Here is a 22669-nt window from a genome sequence, read left to right as displayed (position 1 = left end):
CCAACCACTTGCAAAAATGTGTCCTATAATATTGTAAAGGTTATTGACAAGCTTTTTAGTGAGAACAAGCTAGTTTGGTAGAAAGAACAAGGCTTTAGAGTCAGACTTAGGTTAAAACTAGATTCCATCTGTGTACCTTTGGGCACATTGTTTTCCCCTCTGAGACTTAGTTTCCTCGGCTATAAAGTAAGAATAATGACCTATTTCACAGGGTTCTTGGGAAGATAAAGTGGTAATGTGCACAAAGTACTTAGCACAGTGCCTAGCATACCGTAAACCTCAATATATTAGCTACCTGAGATCAACTTTTTACCTCTTTTTGAAAACAAGGGCATCAGCTTTGCCTTTCAAGGTTCTAAAAGGATTAAGCTTTTACAACTATCTACTAATGGATTCTTTTTTCCCCATTTATCTTGGTTAGTAAGTAGTAACTTGATATTTATATTACCAATAGCTTCCTTTCAAAGTGTTTTGATGCTTCAGATAGTTTAGAATGGCTCTAAATCAGTCTTAGAAATATCAGAACAAATAGTTTTCAAAAAGCCTATCAGTAAATGGGCTGGTTTCCATAATGAACTAACATTTATGCAGTAGTTTAATTGTACATAATACTATTATAGAGAAGCATAATTTGTCTTTATGCTACAGCTCCATTTGGGTGACCAGTTCCAATCATGGCAGGGTATATATGAATAAACTCACAATTTAACTATCAGTACTTAACTAAACATAGAACACAGAAACATGTTCTGAAGGCAGTCATAAAATCCAACTTGTGGTTACTAAATTCCTTTTTTCCTTCCTGTACAGATTTTCCTTCTCCACTTTCATATATTTTTTCCTTTCCCTAAGAACTACATAATAAAATCTGCTGAATATTAAGAAACAATGCAAAGCAATGACAAACTTTCTTTTCAAAAGTGTTCTTTTCATTTGGCTTGACATAATTTTATTTCTTGATATTCTATTACTTAAAGAAACTATATTAAAATATAGAAAGCTCTTGATTTATGAACACCAGATTATAAGGAAATTAACCCATATTCAAGAAAGAGAAGCAAGGGACTCTGAGTTTGAAGTTGTCCCCACTGTGTTATCTTTTATTATCTTTTATTATATATCGTATCTTTTATTATATCTTTTATTATATATCGTATCTTTTATTAAACAAATATAGAGAGTTAACATACTTCTTGTAGCTGGAAATTACTACTTCATGCCTTTGTCCCCCTCTACACATACACACACACACACTAAGAAGAGTAAGAATGTATTCTAGGCTCTTTCATTGTATCTAAGAACTTTCCCAGAGAAACATCATTTTATTTTATTTTATTTTATTTTATTTTTCTTCTTTTTTTTTTTTTAAAGATTTTATTGGGGAAGCGGAACAGGACTTTATTGGGGAACAGTGTGTACTTCCAGGACTTTTTTCCAAGAAAAGTTGTTGTCCTTTCAGTCTTATTTGTGGAGGGCGCAGCTCAGCTCCAGGTCCAGTTGCCGTTGCTAGTGGCAGGGGGCACAGCCCACCATCCCTTACGGGAGTCGAACTGGCAACCTTGTAGTTGAGAGGATGTGCTCCAACCTACTGAGCCATCTGGGAGCTCAGCAGCAACTCAGCTCAAGGTGCCGTGTTCAATCTTAGTTGGTGGGCAGGGGGCGCTGCCCACCATCCCTTGCGGGATTCGAGGAATTGAACTGGCAACCTTGTGGTTGAGAGCCCACTAGCCCATGTGGGAATCGAACCGGCAGCCTTCGGAGTTAGGAGCATGGAATTCCAACCGCCTGAGCCACCGGGCGGCCGAGAAACATCATTTAAAACTATTGTTAAGTGGCTAGATATACCATAGCTCTTCCATTTATTCATTTGACATATTCTTCCTGAAGACTATTTCACATCTTCCCGTCTCCTCAACCTCCAACTTTCCTTTCCACTTCTAACTTTCATCCAAGAACCTCTTTTCTTATTTCACTAAGAAAAGAGAAGCATTAAATGAGAACCACCTTTTTCCTGCTACCCAGTTGACAGACTTCCTGTATCTATATTCTCTACCTGTCTCTTATTAACAACAGATGAACTTCCTTTCTTCTTATCTAAAGCCAAATCCTCCACCTATGAACTAGATCCCATTCCTTCTTGCCTCCTCAAAGACACTGCTCACTCAATTATCCTCTTTCTCATATATCACCAAATATCCACAGGATTATTTCTATCAGCAAGTAAATATTCAGATCCTTATTTAAAAAGTCTTCATGAGACATCTCCCTCTAGTTACCATATCATTTCTCTGCCCTCCTTTGGAGCAAAAGTCCTCAAAAAGGTTGTCCCTGTCTCAATGTACTTCATTGTACTTCACTCTTGTCCCTATACTCCACTGAAAACACTGTTGCCAAAGTCTTCAAAGATCTCAATTTTGGCAAATCAATCATTAATCTTGAGTCCGAATTTTCCCAACCTTGCAATAGCGTTTGACATTGAAGTATTTCTTCATCTGGCTTCCATGCACTGCATTCTCTTGATTTTCCTCCTTTTCGTTTTTATTTGCTAGCTCCTCTTCCCCTTCCCAACCTTGATGAATTGGAGTGTTCCAGGTCTCAGTATTCTTCACCTAAATTCACTCCCTATGTGTCTTGTCTATTTCTGTGTAACAAATTATCCTAAAACTTAACAGCTTAAAACAACACACAGTATCTCACACAGTGTCTGAGACTCAGTAAACCAGGAGTGGCTTAAGTGGGTGGTTCTGGCAGAGTCTCTTATGAGTCTGCAGCTGTCGGCTGACATTGCAGTCTGTAAAGGGGCTTGAATTTCTGCTTCCACGCTTACGCATTTGGCTCTTGACAGGAAGATTAAGTTCCTCATCACAAAGGCCTCTCCATAAGGTTGGTCATGACATGGCTTCCCCCAGAGCATGTGATCCATGATAGAGAAAGTCTAAGATGGAAGTTGCACTGTCTTTTATTACCTAACCTAGTTAGCGATACACCAGCACCATTTCTGCCATATTCTCTTGGTCACACAGACCCACTCTGGTACAATGTGAGAGAGGACTACCCGAGTGTGAATACCAGAAGTTGGAAATCTTTGGGGGCCATCTTGGAGGCTGGCTATCATGCTAGGTGATCATATCCAGTCCCATGTTTTCAAATATCATCTGTAGACTGATCCCAATTTTATACCTCCAGCCTGGACGGCTCTTCTTGAGTTTCACATTTGTATAGCCAATTGCCTTAACATTGCCATTTGGATATCTAATAAGCACTTTAAACTTAACATGGTGAAATCTGAACTCTTATTTCCCACCCTACTAAAACCTGTTCCTTCCTTAGTATGGCTCATCTCATTAAATAATACCATAATTCACTCAATTACTCAGAACAAAAACCGACGTACTATCTTTGTGTCATATCCTTGAATTCTCTCTTGCCTTCACATCTCACATCAAATCTATTAACAAGTCTACCCCTAGAAATATAACTAGAATCTAGTCATTTTTTGAAAGAATTTAATCGCTTTACACCATGTTTATTGTTACCACCCTAGATCCAAGCCACCATCATTCTTCTTAGACTACTGTCTAAACATCCTAATCATTTTCCCTACTTTATCTCTTCTCCCTGAGTCAATTTCCCTCCAGTATCCACAGCAATATTTATCAAATGTAAAATAAATATGAATACTTCTCTCCTGGTTTAAAAGTCTCCAGTGTCTTCTCATCACAGTAAAAATAAAATCAACTTGCTATTGTGGGCATGTTGGGGTTGGTGAAGAATCTCAGTGAAAACTTGCTCTAAAAAGGCATTGACTGGGTAGCTTTTGGGGAGATCATACCCTGAGCCCAAAAGGTCACTGATAACTTCCTGAAATCCTGAAATGAGACCCTCACCTCCAGGTTGGCTACGCTACCTGAGACTCGACCTGCTATCGACTGGGATTACTACAAGGCCATTGTGGTGAAGGCCAACTTGGCACATGGCTTTGAGAAGAAGCTTAATGCCCTGAAGGTTCCTGTGCCAGAGGATAAATACACTTCCAGGTGGATGCTAAAGAAAAATAAGATGTGAAAAGCTGTGCTGAGTTTTTGTCTCTCTCAAAGGCCAGGATTAAAGAATATGGGTAAGAGCTGAAGAAGATGAAGGACATAATTCCATTTGATCAAATAACCACCATTGAGGACATGAATGAAGTCCTCCCAGAAACCAAATTAGACAAAAAGTATCCCAATGGGCCTCACCAGACAATTGAGACTTTATAAACTTGAATCTGGGAGGAAGCTCTGGCCCTCATATTACAAACCCTAGACCTTAAAAATAATTATATTAAAAGACAGATAGGGGGGAGAGAGGGAGGAAAAAAGGAAGGCAGGGAGGAAAGAAGGAACCAAATTCCTAAACATGTCTACAAAAAGTCCTACATAATCCGGTCCCTAACTTCTTCTCACAATTTATCTCTCTTTTTCTCCTCTTTGCTCATTCTGCCTTACTAACACTGGTCATCTTTCTGCAACTCACAAATGCCAAGCTCATTCCCAAATCAGGGCCATCATAAGCTCGCTAGCTTCATTTCGATCTCTTATTCAAATTTCACTTCCTCGGAGTGCCTTCCCTGAACACACTATCTAAAACAGTGACACACATAGGACTATCACTCTTTATCCCTTTACCCAGCTTTAATGTTTTACATGTACTTATCACTTAACTGAAATCTCATTGTTTTATAACGTTAGCTTAATGGAGGAAAAATTAGTTTAAAATAAATGGCACGTTTAAAGTGTACAATTTGATCAATTTTGACCAATGTATACACATCCATGAAACCATCACCACAATCGAGATAATGAACATATCCCCCATTCCCAAAAGTTTATCAGTTTTACTGTTCATCCCAAAGAACTAACTTTGTTTCAGTGATTTTTCACTGTTGTTTTTCTGTTTTTGTATTTCATTTTTTCTACTCAGATATTTATTATTTATTTTATTCTTCTTACTTTGAATGTATCTTCTTTCCCTAGTTTCTTAAGGTAGAACTGAGGTCATTGATTTGAGACCTTTCTTCTTTTCTCACATAGGCATTTAACACTATAAATGTCCCCCTAAGTACTGCTTTAGTGACATCCCATATATTTTGACAGGTTATGTTTTCATTTTAACTCAGTTCAAATACTTTCTAGTGTTTCCCCGAAAATAAGACCTAGCTGGACAATCAGCTCTAATGTGTCTTTTGGAGCAAAAATTAATGTTTAAGACTCGGTCTTATTTTACTATAAGACTGGGTATAATATAATACTGGGTCTTTTATAAGACCGGGTCTTATTTTCCTATAACACTGGGTCTAATATAATAAATATAATGTAATATAACAATATAATACCGGGTCTTATATTAATTTTTGCTCCAAAAGACACATTACAGCTGATTTTCCAGCTAGGTCTTATTGTCGGGAAAACACGGTATCAGGTTGGTGCAAAAGTAATTGCGGTTTTTGCAATTATTTTTAACTTTTTAAACCGCAATTACTTTTGCACAAACCTAATAATTTCTCTTCTGATTTCTTCTTCAATCCATGGGTTATTCAGGAATATATTAGTTTTCAAATATTTGGGGATTTTTCAGATATCTTTCTGATATCAATTTTTTATTTAGTTCCATTGTGGTCAGAGAATATACTTTGTATGACTTCAATCTTTTTAAATGTATTGAGTCTTATTTTATGGCCCAGAATATGGTCTATCTGGCATATGTTCCATGTACACTTGAAAAGATTATGTATTTTACTGTTGTTGGATGGAATGTTCTATGAATGTCAATGAAGTAAAGTTGGTTGACAGTGCTGTTCAAGTCTTCTATACTTTTGTTGGCTTTCTGTCTGCTCGTTTTATCAGTCATTTAGAGAAGGATATTGAAATCTCCGACTATAATTGAAGATTTGTCTATTTCTCCTTGCAGCTCTTACAGTCTTCATGTATTCTCAAACTTAGAATTGCTATGTCTTCTTGACGAATTGATACCATTATTGTGATGAAATGACCTTCTTTATCCCTGGTGATATTCTTTGCACTGAGATGTTTCTTTTTTACTAACTCACTGTCTCTCTCAGAAATATAAATACCATGAGGTCAAATACTGTATCTTGTTCTATATTAGTACCTTGCAGCATAGCTGGCATTTGGTGCACACTTAACAAATCTTTATTAAAGGAAAGAGAGAAGGGAGGGAGGGACTGGAATACACACGCAGATACAGAGCTCCACACTATTGAAAAATAAGTGAAGAAAAGGTGCCAGTACTTGTTCTGAGGAGCGTATATTATAATGGGCAAAACAAGTACAGAGGCAATTTCAAGAGTATGACATGAGCCATGAAAAGGACAAGCACAAGATGCTTTGCAAAGTACAGGAGGAATATCTAACCTAGTCTAAGGTGATGAGTGATGGCTTCCTGGAGGGGTAAAACCTAAGCTAATACCAGAACAGAGAATCAACCACAAAAAGAGGGAAGAATGGCCCTGTATAAGGAGACATATGTGTAAAGACACATAGGTAATAAAAAAACATGGCCAATAAGAGTGGGAAGGGAAGAATGGAAAGAAATGTGATTGACGTGGTGAGAAGGGCCCACAGGACTTTATGTCTCATAAGGTGTTTGGATTTCATCCTGAGGTCAGTGGTGAGCATTCACAGGTATTGAGCAAGATAGTGACAAAATCAGGTTCCCATTTCAGAAAGACAGTTCTGACTGCAGAATAAAGGAGCAAGACAATGCAGAAAGACTTGTCAGAAAGCTGTTGCAGTAACCCAAGCAAGAGGTGATGGTGAACTAAGAGTGATTTTATAATTATTATTAATCCTATTAAGGATTAATATTTTAATGGGTTAAAGAGGCTTTTGTGGGCTAAGAAACCAACATTGCTGTCACAGTTTTCATGGGAAAGCATGTTCCAAAGAACCAATTACATGCCAATTAGCATACAACTTACTCATGAACTGGGAACTGTTTACAACTTAGTTGCCATTAAAAATGGTAACATCTACAAAGAAATCTCTCTCATCTGCTTCCCCAAAGTACAATCTGAATCTGGACCAACCGTTTCCAGTGCAAACATGAAACCTTCTTACGTGAAGGACATCTTAAAAAGGACTGTTTCTAAATATGATTTTCAAAAATAGATCTTTTTAAATGTTTGTACTAACAAGAGGTTACGCTTTGGTATCTGTGACTATGAATTACTCTTAGTATCCAGAAAAGAAAACAAGAACACTTACTTCATGAAATACTGCTCCAGAATACGGAGACACTCCCAAGTCCAACAGTGAGAGGCCTTCAACCACTGAAAAGTAAGACATCACTCTTACTTCAAAAAACATATGCAGATGACCGTAAACCAAAGTGTTAGATACTCCCAGGACCGAGAAGGACCGTACAGTTTATCTAACCCGCTTTACCTCATTCCCAGCAAGTCGCTTTAAGTTTTGATTTGAGCATTTCTGATAATGAGGAGCTTTCTTCCATACAGAGTATCCCATTCCATTGTGAAATGTTCTCATTATGAGAACATTTTATATTAAACTATGAGCTCCATTCCGAAACACAGTAAGATACCAAATTAGAAGCTGGTGAGAAATGTTGTCCATAGGGTGGGGAAATGGGCAGTCACTTTCATATGTGCTTGCTTGAGTGACAGTTGTATTAATTTTTCTTCAGGGCAATATGTACTTTGTAAGTGTATGCATTTTGACTCAGAAATGATTGTTCTTAGGGCAATTTATCCTAGGGAAATAATTGGAAAAGTACCCAAAGTATGTTCATGACCACACCCAGAGTACTGAAAAATTAAAAATAATTTCAGTGTCCATTAATGACTTATTTAAATTAATTGTGATACGCATATATATATATATATATATACGTATATATATATATATATACACATACATGGATGAATGGACAGACAAATATACTTTATGGTTACAAATCATACTATGATATAAATAAGAAAACAGAAACCTCTTCCTTACAGAGAATTGTAAGTATTAAATATAGAAGGAAAGAGAAATAGAAAATCATTTGGCAGACCCCATAGTAATTGTAAAAGGCAAGTATCATTAACGGATACTAAAATTAGTGGGTAAAAATATGATGAGAAACAGAATATTTGCAAGGGGAAAAATAGTAATTTTTGTGAATAAAACTGCATTCACTATCACGTGACTGAAGCATAAGTCACCAGTAATACGCTGACCAGTTAATATTATCAACATCAAATACCTCCCGGTACGATTCAATAAGATGGGGATAAAAACACTTTCATAGTTCTTATGCCAAAAATGTGGCATCCTTGCCAAAGAAACATAACTTTAATCTAATCATGAGAAAACATCAGACAAACCCAAGTTGAGAGACAAAATAACTGGACGGTGCGCTTTAAAAATGTTAAGTCTGAGGAAGTGAGCCTGGTTGAAAGCGACTAAGGATACATAACAACTGAATGCAATGTGGGATCATGGATTGGATCTTGGACAAGAAAAAGGACATTAATGGAACAATTGGTAAAATTCTAATAAGTTGTGTAGATTAATTAATAGTATTGTATCAGTGTTCATTTTCTAGTTTAGGTCACTGTACCATGGTTATGTAGGATATTACCCTACATCTAGAAGAAGCTGGATAAAAGATAAATAGGAACTCTATGTATATTTTTGTAACTTTTTTGAAAATCTAAAGTTATTTCAAAATTAAGAGTTAAAGTTAAAAAGGTATATTACAGATATATATTTACTGAAGGAAAGATGTCTATGAATACTCTTAAAGAAAAGCAGGTCATAACAGCACGTAAAATACAATCGAATTTTATTTTAAACATTTATAAGCATTCATTCAATTATTTGAGAGTGAATATGTATTTAATGATAAATGCCTCAAAATAAACATAAAATATAAACATTAAATAAGACAAACAAAAAAATGTTAACAGTGACCATCTCTGGGTGATAAGATTACAGATGATGTTTAGTTTCTTTTATGTTTTCTTCAATATCTGAATCTTTAGCAATGAACATGTATTATTTTATAATTATTAAAAAGAAACAGAAAAAATAATTTTTAAAGAAAGTGAGTGAAGAAGGATAAGAAAAAAACATAAAACAGAAGCCACAAAAAGCTATAAAATATATAAGCTTATAGATGCATAAAACATGTCACAAGTATACATAAGAAACTGATAGACATGAAAAACTGTTCCCTTCAGGGAACAGAACTAAGTGGTTATAGGAAAGTGGTAGTCTTTTAATCACACAGCCTTTTGTATCTTTGATTTTTTAACCATGTGTTTGAATTATCTATTTAAACATAAATAAAAAAGAATCAAAGTGACAGTCTTGTTCAAAAAAAAAAACTATATAAAATAAAAAAGCAAAAGACAGAAAAAAACAAGAAGGAAAAAAAAACCTATATATTGGTAATGAGTGGGCCATAAGAGGGTAATGAGTTTAAAGCCAAATATGGCTTTAAACTTTATAGACCCACCCTAGAAAAAAACCTAATCGGTTACACAATTCATAGTGGCTATAAAATAAAATCCATAGCTCAAGCAAATTCTAACTGGTCCTTACACTAGGACCAGAAAGAAATTTCCCTTAAGGAGCCACATGAAGAGAGGCTGTGTAACACAACTATTAAACCCTTCACTAAGAGCTCTACTGGAGACCCATGGAGGTAATTCATCAGGGCACTTTACAAGGCAACTCTCAATCTAAGCCGATGGCAACCCTCTCACCCCACCACTCCTGCCTCCCCCCCACCAGGAACATCAGGAAGATCACTCTCCATTGGTTTAATCCAGAGGAAGATTCTAGATTATGCTGGAAGAGGAACAGACTGCACACTGTTCAGGCAATTGTCTAAAATGTATTTTCTCTCAGGTATATTTTGCCTAGATACTGTACACCAGTGAATTTGTTAATGTGCTCTCTGGCAAGTGCCTGGAATGTGGCTCTGCCATCTTGATTAAACATGATCTCATATTATTTAATAGATAATTGATCTGAAGGAAGACTCAACCTCATGTAAAAACATTTAAAAAAAAACAAACATTACCATTTACTACCACCATCTATAACATTAAAAAGTGTAGGAAGAGCATAAACTCACAATATTTTTACTTGAATACATTTAGCTTTAATGATAAGCTTCTTACAATGTCCTTCTTTTTCTTACTTTGGTGCACATGATTGAAAAATTGGCATGGTCTGCAGTGCGTTTGGGAACATCTCAGTTATAGAATGCCAAAATCTTCCAGAATGTAATAGTGAATCTATTCCACGTGGAAAAGAATAATCAGGGCCCCCAAATTCTGTTACACATAACAATGTTTCAATAATATTTTGCTGGAAGTATTTTAATGTAGGTTTCACAAAATGCCTGTTTGGATTAAAGAAACAACAACAAAAAAATCAATTAAAAAAATCTCTAAAGAACCCACAACTTTAAGCCATTCTTTTTCCTAGAGTACCCTGCAAAATAAAAACTGTGAAAAGTATACCAGAGCAACTGAATTAACATTTCTGCTTCATGGGATTAGTATGCGACAACTAATGTTTTTGAATAGTTGATCATAAAAGCTAATTAATTTTGACCAACTGTTCTAAAACATAAGTTGGTGTTTGTTTGTTTGTTTTTTGGATAAAATCTCTCAACTCTTAACTGATCCCATGAAACAACAATTCGTATTTACTTACATTGATATCCTTTTCCTATGGATGATAATAAAAGCATATCACCTAGTATAACGCAAACACTGTCGTTGAGCTTCCCATATCAGGAAGAGCATGCATTCAGCTTGTTCAAAAGAAGGGGCACCCTTATATTTCCAGTCCAAAGGGCCCAAAAAACAGTGTCAGCCCAGGAGCAATAAACACATCTAACATCCAGATCTTGGTTTCTAAATAATATTCTCCAATAAAAGGAACCAGGGATCCTTGGAGAAGTAGTTTATTCCAAGATTGGATCAGGAAAATACAAGCCTGGAACACCTTGTGGTTCCAGTAGGTAATGAAGAGCTGAAAAAAAAAAAAAAAAATGGTGGGAGGGAGGTGTCAAAAGTACAGAGAAAGGAAAAAGGAGTCAACCAAAAGAGGTCCCAATGGCCAAAGATAGAATAATTTGAGCAACAAAATAAATAAATTATAATCCTGAGAATAAATACCCAAGTCCATACTGCTATAATACATACATAAATAAGGACAACTCTTCCTTACAGAAAAATTCCAATTAATAAATAAAGAAGGAATGAGAGAAATAGAAAAATCACCATTAGAACACCAAAGTAATGACTGCTACAGGCAAGATCAACCTATGAATATAAAAAGTAGTGGGCAAAAACTTCAAGAGAAAAAGGATTGTGCTCCAAAGTACACATATAACCCCAACATGTTTATTAATTGAAAAGGGAAAACAGTAATTTTACAGTGGAGAAACTAGGCAGACACTGCCTTAACCGAGGGATTAAAGTTAACATTACCAGTAATAAGATATTTCAATACGATGTACCTCCCTAATCCAATGCACTGATTCAATCACATCACTTATTCTTAAGTGGGATTCTTCCCCCAAATCCATTATCTCAACGTCTGAGAAAACATTAGACAAATCCACATTGGGGAACATTCTACAAAATACCTAACCAGTAGTACACTGCAAAAGAATCAGGATCATAAAAACCCAAGGAAAAGCGGAGGAACTGTCACAGATTGGAGAAGAATAAGGAGACACAACTAATGCAATATGGGATCCTCAGTCAGCTCCCAGAACAGAAAAAGAACAGTGGGAAAAAATGGTAAAATCTGAATAACTACTATAGTTTAGTATTATACCAATGTTATTCTCATAGTTTTGATCACTGTACTATGATTATGTGGGATGTTAACATTAGGGGAAGCTGGGTGAAGTGTATATGGCATCTCTCTGTATTATCTTTACAAATATTCTGTAAGTCTAAAATTACTTCAAATGAAAAGCTAAAAAACAAAAAGGTAATATCCAGTCTCTGGATCCAGCTGCCAACTTGCAGGAAATATAGAGGCCACAGGATATCTTAAATTGTACCATGAATATAAAACCAGGAAAATCCAAACTATGGGAAACTGTACAGGTCAAATGGTCTGGATTCTTCAACAGATAAATACTAAAGAAAAGGACAGTATGGACAGGGACCTTAAAGTAAGGGATACTTAAAAGACATATAAAAACTTTAAGGGCAAGACTAAGCTACAGTGTCTACGGATGCTCATTTGGGTAATAAAACAAAATAAATGTAAAGATGTCATTACAATAAGTCAGCATAATGGTTACTTATGAGGGGGTGAAGGAGCTGTGATTGAGATGGGACATATGAAAAGGCTTCTGGAGTGGCAAAGTTCTGATTATTGACTTAGGTGATCGTTACAAAAGTGTTTGCTTTATAATAATTCACTGTATCAAACATTGTTGTATGTGGCTTACTAATTCTGTATTTTATTTAACAATAAAAGGTTTTTTAAGTTAAGTACTATCAGAAATGTTCCTCCTGACCCTGACTCTCACAGCTGCATTGAAGGTGGGTTTCTAAGTAAGCACTAATACCTTGGACTCTACCCTGAACTCAAGAAGCTGAGCCCAGACTAATTCGTAATCCTCAGGTTGAGGAAATGCCAGAAAATGACAGAAGGTTGCAAAATTATTCCTGACAGATTTCTAGACAAGATGGTATAGAGTGAACTCTAGTGGAACAGACACACTTAAGGATTGCTAGCTATTCACATAAAATACATGTGACATTGGGCAAGTGACAATCTCTCGGTGCTTCAACTTTCTCATCTACAAAATAGGGCTAACAACAGAATTTACATAATAGGGCCATTATAGAGGTTAAATTAGTTTTTTAATATCCCTAAAGTGCTTACAACAGTGCCTGGCATGTAGAAAACATTACATCAGTGTTAGTTATTATTATTTTTATTGGATTAAGAAGCACATGCTTGCATTTTGTCAACCAGTAAATTTGTATACATTTTAGTTAGACTATCAAATAAACCGAAGGATCTGTAGAAATGAGTGACAATGAGCAACCTTTTTGCTATTATAAAGGATATCTGTTATTTCCCCCTGCCCAGTATCAATTTCCCCTATTTTAGTAACAGCATCCTAGTTTTCCTATGGGATAACCCCCTTTACCATGGTTTGGGAGATTGCCCCCTCTCCAAAGAGGTAAATATGGATACATGACCCAGTCTGACCATAATAATTGGTTTCAGAATTGGCATATTACCCAAATAAGTGCAATGTGGTTCAATTTCAAGACTTTTGTTGTGCTTATTGAAGAAGAGGCACCCTCTTTCCTTTGAACTTGACACTGTGAGGATATAAAAGTCAAAGGCTATTAGTAGCCAATCTTGCAATACCTGGGAAGAGACTTTCTGAATGCAGTCAATACCAAGGTGGAAAAAGAATCAGTCCTGATGAGATCATTGAGTCTCCAGATCCAGCTAGGCCTGAAGTCAGGATCTACCCTTGGGTCGTTCCATTATGTAGGCCAATAAGTTCCCTTTTTATTAAAATTTGGACAGTTTGAGTTGGGATTCCATCATCTGCACATAAAAGAATTGACAACACACCAACTTAAAACCCTTCAGTTATTTGAAGACAAGAATCATCCCCTCTAGGTATATAACTTCTTACTTATTCCCATTAAAAATTACAGCCAATCATAATCTATTTGGATCCAAGGCCTTTCACCCAAAGAAATGGCCACTCAAAAAGCAAAATGTCATGTGAAACCAGAAAAATTCCTATTTCAATATTTTTAAATGCCTGTCTTTTAGGGTTTAATACAATCAACGGCTTTTTAAAATATCCCATCTTCAAGTATACTCATAAGACAGGTGACTGACAGATATTGTAACCCCCCCAAAATGAAACAAATAATTATCCTGACTTAAGCAGATCCAGATGGATGATTACCAAATCTCTTTCTCTAGCTCTGACATTGGCTCCAAGCTCCAGACATAAATCTTTGACTATCATTCTATCCCCTTATATACACATCAAACACTGCTATCCTTTCTGATTCATCCATTTCAGCCATATCACCGCTGTTCTCCCTATTATTTAAACTCAAAATCTTAGAATTAGTCATTTTGATTTTCATTATTATGTTGAAGCTAAGAACTTCAACATGGATTATCTCATTTAATGGGGTACATATTATAACTCCCTATTTTACAGATGAGAAAACAGATGTTAGAGGTCACAGACAGTAAGTGGCAGAGACAGAAAAAGACTCAACCCCTTTTTAAGATACCAGACCCTGTGCTCTTAACCACCATATGACATTGCCTCATCTTGAATCCTTCACCCTGTCTATCCCATAAGTAACCAGATCTTATGTTTTTTTTCTTCAATATTGATTCAACAGTGGCTATGCAATTAATCTGGGTCAGGCACCAAGGACTCAGGAATGAGTAAAACAGCTCTGACCTTCAAGGAGCTCATAGTACAGTGAGAAACCAAATATAAACAAATAATTATGATATAAGATGAGAAGTGCTCTAAACAGAGGTCCGTATAAAGGGCTAAGAGAGCAGAAAAAGGAAGGCCTAATACTGCCTTGGGTCTTCTGGCATCCAGAAGAAAGCAGGAACCAAGTGGCTTCAACAAACAATTCAGTTTATTCAACAAGTAATTATGCAAATATTATATGGAAAGATATCAAGTCTAATCTCTTACCATCAAACATGTGAATTACTATTACCTTTATTACCATTTGTCAACTGGGAATCGAGGGCAAATTACTTAACATCTCTAAATCTCAGTTTCCTCAACTGTAAAATGGGGAAAACATCACCATGTAACACACAGAATACCTGGAGAATAAAATGATGCTTATCATAGTCTCAGATATATAGTATTTTTAGAAACCTTACCTCTGTTCATAAAATACCCATTGATTATTCCATTCCCTATCCCAAAATGTCTATGGGATCACATCAAAACTCTAGAATTTAAAGTTCCAGCACAGGAAGGGGACTTCTGGGATGCTGGTAATGTTGTTTCTTTTTTTTTTTTTAATTTTTATTTATTTAAGTGTGTTCTTCCAGGACCCATCAGCTCTAAGTCAAGTAATTGTTTCAATCTAGTTGTGGAGGGCGCAGCTCACAGTGGCCCATGTGGGGATCCAACCAGCAACCTTGTTGTTAAGAGCACCGCGCTCTGACCAACTGAGCTAACCGGCCGCCCATTCTGTTTCTTGATCTGGGTGCTGGCTAAATGGGTATATACAGTTTGTAAAAATTCATTAAGATCTACACTTTGTATATGGGCACTGTATGTATATTGTACTTACGTAAAAAAAAAAAAAAGTTTTTTAAGAAAAATCTTCAAACTCTGGTCATAACCTAACCCATATCCCATTTCTCTCCTGCTTCAGACATTTCACATATTTCAACATTTCTTGATCCTGTTTGCTTCTGCTACCTGAAACACCCCTTCCTCTAATCTCCTTTTCCAAACTCTGCATCCTTCAAGAGTAAGCTCAAATCCCCCCATTCTTAGGAAACGGGAAAAGTAGAGGACACTTTCTTCAGGGTGAGAACTCCAAGGAAGGAATTGGAAGTACTTTTCATAAATGATTTTAAATGTTTGTGTCTCCCACTAGAAGGATCTGTGTATCGTTCAGCCCAAATTCTGTCTCATTATAAGCGCTAGTATTAGGTTGATGCAAAAGTAACCGGTTTTTGCAATTATTTTTAACTTTTTAAACCGCAATTAAACGGTTTTATATTAGGTTTTGCACCAACCTAATATAAAACAATATTTAATGAAGAACTTAAAGAAGGAAGAAGAAACTGTAGGAAAAGCTGCACTGCAAGTCCCAGACCGAGAATAGGCATCTAAGCACCTTACACCCGCTCCTCCTTAGGCAAGTTTGCTCCCCTCACCCCTGGGGGCACCACTAGCGGATCACGCGACAAATCTCAAGCCCCTCCTCAATTCTCACTCCACCCACCACGCTCTTTTCCTATTCAGACCCTTCCTCAGACCACACTCCTCGGCTCAGTACACGAGTGGGACACACCCCCTCGAGGTCCCCACCCCTCAGGCGATCCCGACCCCAGGGCCCCTACCTCACCCCACAATCCCACGCCCCCTTCCCTCACCAGCCATCCTCAGGCCCCGCCCTTCCGCCCTCTCTGAGGACACCAGACCGAATCAGTTCCCTCAGAATCTTGAGCTTTTGGCCACTGCCCCCGCCTCCCATTCACAGAGGCCAGGGGAGCACAGGATGGACCTGGCCGCCTACTCGAGCCGGTGGCCTCACCTCTTTTCCAAGAGCTCAGTGGGGACACCACCTCCACGCGCTCGGAGATGAACTCGGCCAGACTGGAGCGGAACAAGGCCGCCCGCACGGTCACGGCCACCACCAGCACCAGGGCCAAGGGAGCCGCCATGATAGCTGGGGCGGGCGCGCCGGCGGGGAGGGAAAGGCGAGGCGGAAGAGCCTCGCGCCCTGTGCGCCACCCTTTGTAGTTCCGCGGTCCGGCGCGCGTCGCTACTGCTAGCGGAGCCGCCAGACTGGGGACTACTACTCCCAGGATTCCGTGCGGCCAGACAGGGCTGAACGACGGAAAGCGGGGCGTCTCAAGTTTGTAGTAAAGGTTTGGGAGACGTCTCCTGTGATGACAGGTGAATCATAAAAGCGCTCAGGGGCTGAAGTACTGCTGGAAGTAGACGAGTAAAGGCAGTTATCTCCCTACGATTGTGAGCGAGTTTTAAAGAGATGTTAATTTCACTCTGTGTATGGTTTTAACATTAAAATGTTTCCTTTTATGTTTTTAAAGAGTATTAAATATGCATTAATGTATTTACAATTGTTTATTGAACTCCAACTATTGCCAGACACTGTATTGGATTCTGAGGATACATTTTGGAGTAGTAGATAGATTTATTAGCTCCGCGGGCTTAAACAAATTGCTTAACCTTTTCTGTGCCTCAGGTCCCTCATCTGATAAATGTGCTGATTATTGGCTCCTACCGGCTTGCTAGAAACTATAGCGGAATGTTTAGAAATTTTGCCAGTCGCTTTTAAACACAGCCGTTATCAGAAATTAAATTACATAAACTTACAACTAAATAAGTTATATTAAAAACAAGGTAATAAATACTCAAAACTCATCACTTTCTAATTATTTTACTACACTTTGTTTTATCTGTGCTTTTGTGGTTATTTATCACTGCTACATGACTATGACAAATACTGTATAATGATGTGTTACTGCCCTGCCCTTCCCAAATCTGTGTTTAGTGACATCAGGTTGATAGCTCGAAATCCCTCCTGATGGGAGTGTTTACAGCACAGAAATCAGCACACACTACAAATCAGAGTTTGGAGAGCCCTTTGATAAGCATTAAGTAGCTTACACCACTTCATTGATGTATGAAAAGTGCTTATGGTGAGTGCTTAAATGTTAGCTATAATAGTTAATATCAAATAAATATATAAGGAAATTTCAGATTCGTGAATAAAATGAAACAGTTTGCATGACCAAGAATAACATGGTCGAAGGGTGGTGGTAACACTGGACAGGGTGGTCAGGGAAGGCTCTGAGAAGAGGTAACATTTAAGCCAAGACCTAAAGGATGAGAAATTAATCAGAGCTTCCAAGTGGAGGGCACAGACTATGAGTCAGGAAACAACAAGGTGTGTTTGAGAAAGGAAACAAGTATAGTATGGTCTAAATGGAAAGAGTAATAGATGTGGGTGGAGAGGCAGATGGGGGGCAATAAGGTAGGGACCTGAATTTGGGCTTTATTAAAAGTGCAATCCATGTGCCATTGGAGAATTTTAAACCAGAAAGTGTATATATTTTTTAAAAGATCATTATATCCCCAGGCCCTATACTGGGTGTTGGGGAATAATGCATTGACTTTGTTGCACCCCCTGTCTTCATGCAACTTGGAGAGTAGTTGAAGAGAAACAATAGTCTTCAGAATAAAACAACAAAAAGACTCACAAACCACCAAGAGAGAAGGAAAAATGGGGAGCAGGATGCTAGGAGAATGCAAAGTCAGTCCTGGAGCTGTTAGCTTTTTTGACCAGTGGGAGGGTCATGTCTCCACTGGGAGAGGGGATGGTGAAGGACTAGAGAGAGGCACTCTAATCCTTTGAGCCCTGCTCTGCCAAGCATTCTGCCATACTTTTAACACACATGAGCTTATTTAGTCTGCACAACGTTCCTTCCTACAGATGTAAGTATGTAGTGTAAGCCCTGACATTTGGGGTTTCTTTGGGGGGGGGGTTGTAATACAAGTACCTGACCTCAGCTTTGATTCCTGAGGCATCTACTTCAAAGACAGTTATTTCAAATAAACACATAGCCAGTCACACAACTAGATAAAAGGCCAGACTGACTCCCCCCCCACCCCTCACCCCTGCACTGAGTCTCTTTTGTTTTAGAGCTCTTGGTTGATTTCAGTAACTTACCATTTGGGCTACTTGTTTTTTTTCTCTTCCTATGCTTTAAATTCCTGCTGTTTTGTTTTGAATTCACCAATAAAGACTGACTCCTCGAAACCCTAGGCCCCCACCCTTGACCCCAATAAAAGCAGAACCTAAGGCCTGTGCGCGCTCTCTCTCTCTCTCTCTCTCTCTCTCTCTCTCTCTCTCTCTCTCTCTCTCCATATATATATATATATATATATATATATATATATATATATATACATATATACATATGTATATATATACATATATACATATGTATATATATATATATCCTCAACCTTGCTGTGTGGCCCCAGGTGTGCTATGTAATTTCCCCGTCTTATAAGTAATAAACCTGTATCTTTTCAAAGTTTACTGATGGCTATTGCTGAAGAGCATCTTATGTTCATAAGAACCACAAGGGCTAGTCCAGCCATACTATTAGTTATTGATAGGCTGAGACCACCACAAAACAAAGTGTTGGTATCCCTTTTTACATAAAAGGAAGAGATTTATGTATTACATCATCTTAGAATGAAATATATTACATCATGAAAAGTGGAGGTGATTATAACACAAACCTCAGTGAGGATTGAACATAATTACATAATGTAAAATGCTTAGCACATACAAAGTACTCAACATACATTGTTAGCTGTTTTATTATTATTTGTATCATCCTAACAGATGACTTAAAAATTCTTAGGGTGAGGATTCTCTTTGGGAAAAACAGTGATTAGCCATTATAGGTAGAAGATGTAATCCAAACCGGTGGTTCTTAAGTATGAGTGTGCATGGATAATAGACCTAAATATAACAGCTATATAACTATGAAACTCCTAGAAGAAAACAGGAGTAAATCTCCATGACCTTGAGTTAGGCATGGTTTCTTAGTTACAACACCAAAAGCACAAGCAGCAAAAGAAGAAATAAATAAATTGAACTTCATCAAAATTAAAAACTTGTGCTCCAAGGGACAACGTCAAGAAATGAAAACACAAATCACAATGGGAGAAAATCACAGTGGGAGAATATATCTGATTAGGGACTTTTATCCAGAATACATAAATAACTCTTACAACTCAATAATAAAATGACAGCGCAATTTAAAAATGTGCAAAGAATTTGAATAGACATATCTCCAAAGGAGACACACAAATGGCCAATAAACATATGAAAAGATGCACAACATCATTAGTTACTAGGGAAATATAATCAAAACTACAATGAGATATCACTTCACACCCAGTAGGATAGCTATAATAAAAGACATATAATAACAGGTATTGACAAAGGAAGTGGAGAAATTGGAACCCTCATACGTTACTGGTGGGAATGTAAAATGCTGTAGCCAATTTGGGAAACAGTTTGATAGTTTGTCAAAATATTAAACAGAGTTGCCATATGATCCAGCAATTCAATTCCTAGCTATATATTCAAGAGAAATGAAACATGTCCACACTAAAACACTTGTACACTAATATTCATAGCTTATTCATAGCTATTCATAATATCCAAAAAGTGGAAACAACCCAAATATCCATTTTATTTGCCATGGATAGATAAACAAAATATGGTATATCTATACAATGGGCTATAACTGGGCAATAAAAAAAGAATGAAGTATTCATGCTACAATATGGATAAACCTTGAACACATGCTAAATGAAATAAGCCAATGACAAAAGGCGACATATTATATATTTCCATTTATATGAAATATTCTGAACAAGTAAATCTATAGAGACAGAAAGTAGATTAGTGATTGGCTAGGGCTAGCTAGGTGTGTGTGTGGGGGGCGGTGTATGGAATGGGGAATGACTGCTACAGGATTTCTTTTTATATGGGATTTTTTTTGGGGGGATTATGAAAATGTTCTAAAATTAGACTGTGGTGATGGTTGTACAACTCTATGAATATACCAAAACCACTGAACTATACACTTTAAATAGACGAAATTTATGGTATGTGTATTATGTCTCAATATCTTTTAAAAATGACTGAGCATCAGAAACACTTGGGAGATGTATTTTTAAATGTAAATTCATAGCTCTTACAGACTGTGATTCACTAGGTCTGGGATGGAGCCTAGGAACCTGCATTCTTAATTTCTTTGATTTATTCAGATGCTGGTGGTTCAGGGGCCATGATTTGGAAAACATTACCTCGAAGGCATAACTATCCAGTAGCTTATGCAACAAAAAGATGAAAATATTCACAATAGCTAGCAAGTACCAAGTGCTTACTGTGTGCTAAGAATTATTTTAAGCGTTTTACATGTTTTATCTCATTTACTATATATATATTATTACAGGTACTATAATTAATTTCCCCATCACCACCTGTACATGAAGAACCTGAGGCACAAAGAGATTTAGGAATTTGTCTAAAGTCACCTAGCTCATAAATGGCATAACCAGGCTCTGAAGGCTGCCAGACGTGGTTAAGCTGCTCTGCCTGAGAAAATGAGGGGACCTGGGTTTGTGTTGAGTTGAGTTGGGTTGGGTGGTTTGTTGTAGCTGAGAAGGAAGGGTAGAGAACTGAAAGGAGTGAGGTAATAAAGGAGTAAGCAAGGCGATTTCTCTCCTGAGAAACCAGAAATCCCAGGTGATATGTGGGTTACCCAGGAGGAAGAAATTGAGTCTAAATCACACACCTGGATAGTTTTTCCTTTGGCAGTTACTGAACACCTATCATTGCCAGGTCCTGTACCAGGCTGTGGACATACAGTCCAGCTAGTACATTTCTCTTATTCCAAATAGCAAACTGATTATGGCCATGAAAATTAACTAGGAAGCTATGAGGGAGATCATAGGGCTAAAGAGAAGGTTGAGAACTAGACTTGGAATAGTCAGGACCCAGGTAGGCAGCACCACAGGGCTGGGTAGCAGGGATCATCTGGCGGGTCCATCAGGTATCACCACTGGAATGAATGAACTCCAACAAGTTTTTAATGGTCTTGCATCATGCCATTCAAGAGTCAAATTCCTTGGAAAGAACATGAAATCAATTGATATTAGGTCCTATATATCTGCCATTTCTGCTATGTGGAGGGCAGAAAGAAAAAAGAATCTGTGAGAAGTCAGATGATGAATTTACTATTCTTAGGACAACATACCCTGTAGGCAATTGGGAACCAGACTTTTGAGTGAAGGCAAAGGGTGATTGGATGCTGGATGGATCGGGGGAAGGGAAATAACCACTAATGATGGGGAGAAAGATAGACATAGTCCCTCCCATATTGGAGTTTATAGTATAGCAGGGAGTCATACAAAATAGAAATAATCAGACAAATGAAATAGTTGCAGGTTGTGATTAGACCCATGAGGGCAATAGATCAGGAACAATGATAATGAATAATGGAGGACCTATTATAGACTGGATTGGGTGGTCAAGGAAAGCCCACCTGAGGTGGTGATATTTAAGCTGAGACCTAAAGGATGAGAAGGAGCCACTGATATAAAGAACTGGCAGTGGTGAATGGTGTGCATGGGGAAGAGAGCTTGCAATGAGGGAGGCCGATATGGAGTGAAGTGAGTAAGCGATGAGACTGGAGAAGTAGGCAAGGGTCAAATGGCCGTTGAGGACCATCATGCTAAGTTGGATTCTTATTCTAAGAGGAATGGGAAGTCCACTAAAGGGTTTCAAGTAGAGTTGGAACGTGATCACAATTTGGATTTTTAAAATATCTCTCTGGCTACCAAATGAAGAATGAATTGGAAGAAGCAAGGGTGGCAGCAGGGAAACCAGTAAAAAAGCTACTGCAGTCAACCAGGTAAAAGATGATGGTGGCTGGGACCAGCATGGCAGAGAGAAGTGGGTAGACTCAAGAGATATTTTGCCGGTAGCATTGATCAGCTCTTTCCCAAATCTCCCCATATTGTATCCCCAGCATTCAGACCTTGACTCCTCTACAGGAGGACTGAAGACTTTCATTAACAAAAATTTGAGAGGCAGAAAGTTAGAGCAACAATCTCAGATCGATCAGTATACAAAATCTTTAAACACAACTGAAGGCTTTTTTCCTCCCTGGCTGCCTGATGACCAGCTACCATTATGAGTGACATAAGTAACAAGCCAGGCGAGCAAGTTCATGACACATTAATTTTTTCCACAGAAACAAATGGTCATAGAGGTCCTTTACCCTGAGAATGCAGT

General features: G+C 37.7%; 1 protein-coding gene and 1 pseudogene across 2 annotated transcripts in view; one reads left to right on the top strand and one right to left on the bottom strand.

Moving 5' to 3' along the window:
• PIGU (phosphatidylinositol glycan anchor biosynthesis class U) overlaps positions 1-16504 on the bottom strand; it is a 78631-nt gene extending 62127 nt beyond the window's left edge. Inside the window, exons 1-2 of the mRNA XM_081033884.1 lie at positions 16349-16504; positions 7263-7327 (exon numbers count right to left, since the gene is read on the bottom strand). Of these exons, the coding sequence (XP_080890010.1) occupies positions 7263-7327; positions 16349-16478 (195 nt within the window). The 5' untranslated portion in view covers positions 16479-16504. The remainder of the gene's footprint in view (positions 1-7262; positions 7328-16348) is intronic.
• Positions 2760-4256, top strand: LOC308490722 (ATP synthase subunit d, mitochondrial-like; annotated as a pseudogene). The gene is made up of 2 exons: positions 2760-2793; positions 3800-4256. The product of its transcript is annotated as an ATP synthase subunit d, mitochondrial-like (transcript).
• Positions 16505-22669: the final 6165 nt, after the last annotated feature.

Source organism: Rhinolophus hipposideros, assembly GCF_964194185.1.
Source record: "Rhinolophus hipposideros genome assembly, chromosome: 22".
Taxonomy (NCBI): Eukaryota; Metazoa; Chordata; class Mammalia; order Chiroptera; family Rhinolophidae; genus Rhinolophus; species Rhinolophus hipposideros.
This window is presented reverse-complemented; position numbering and strand designations above follow the sequence as displayed.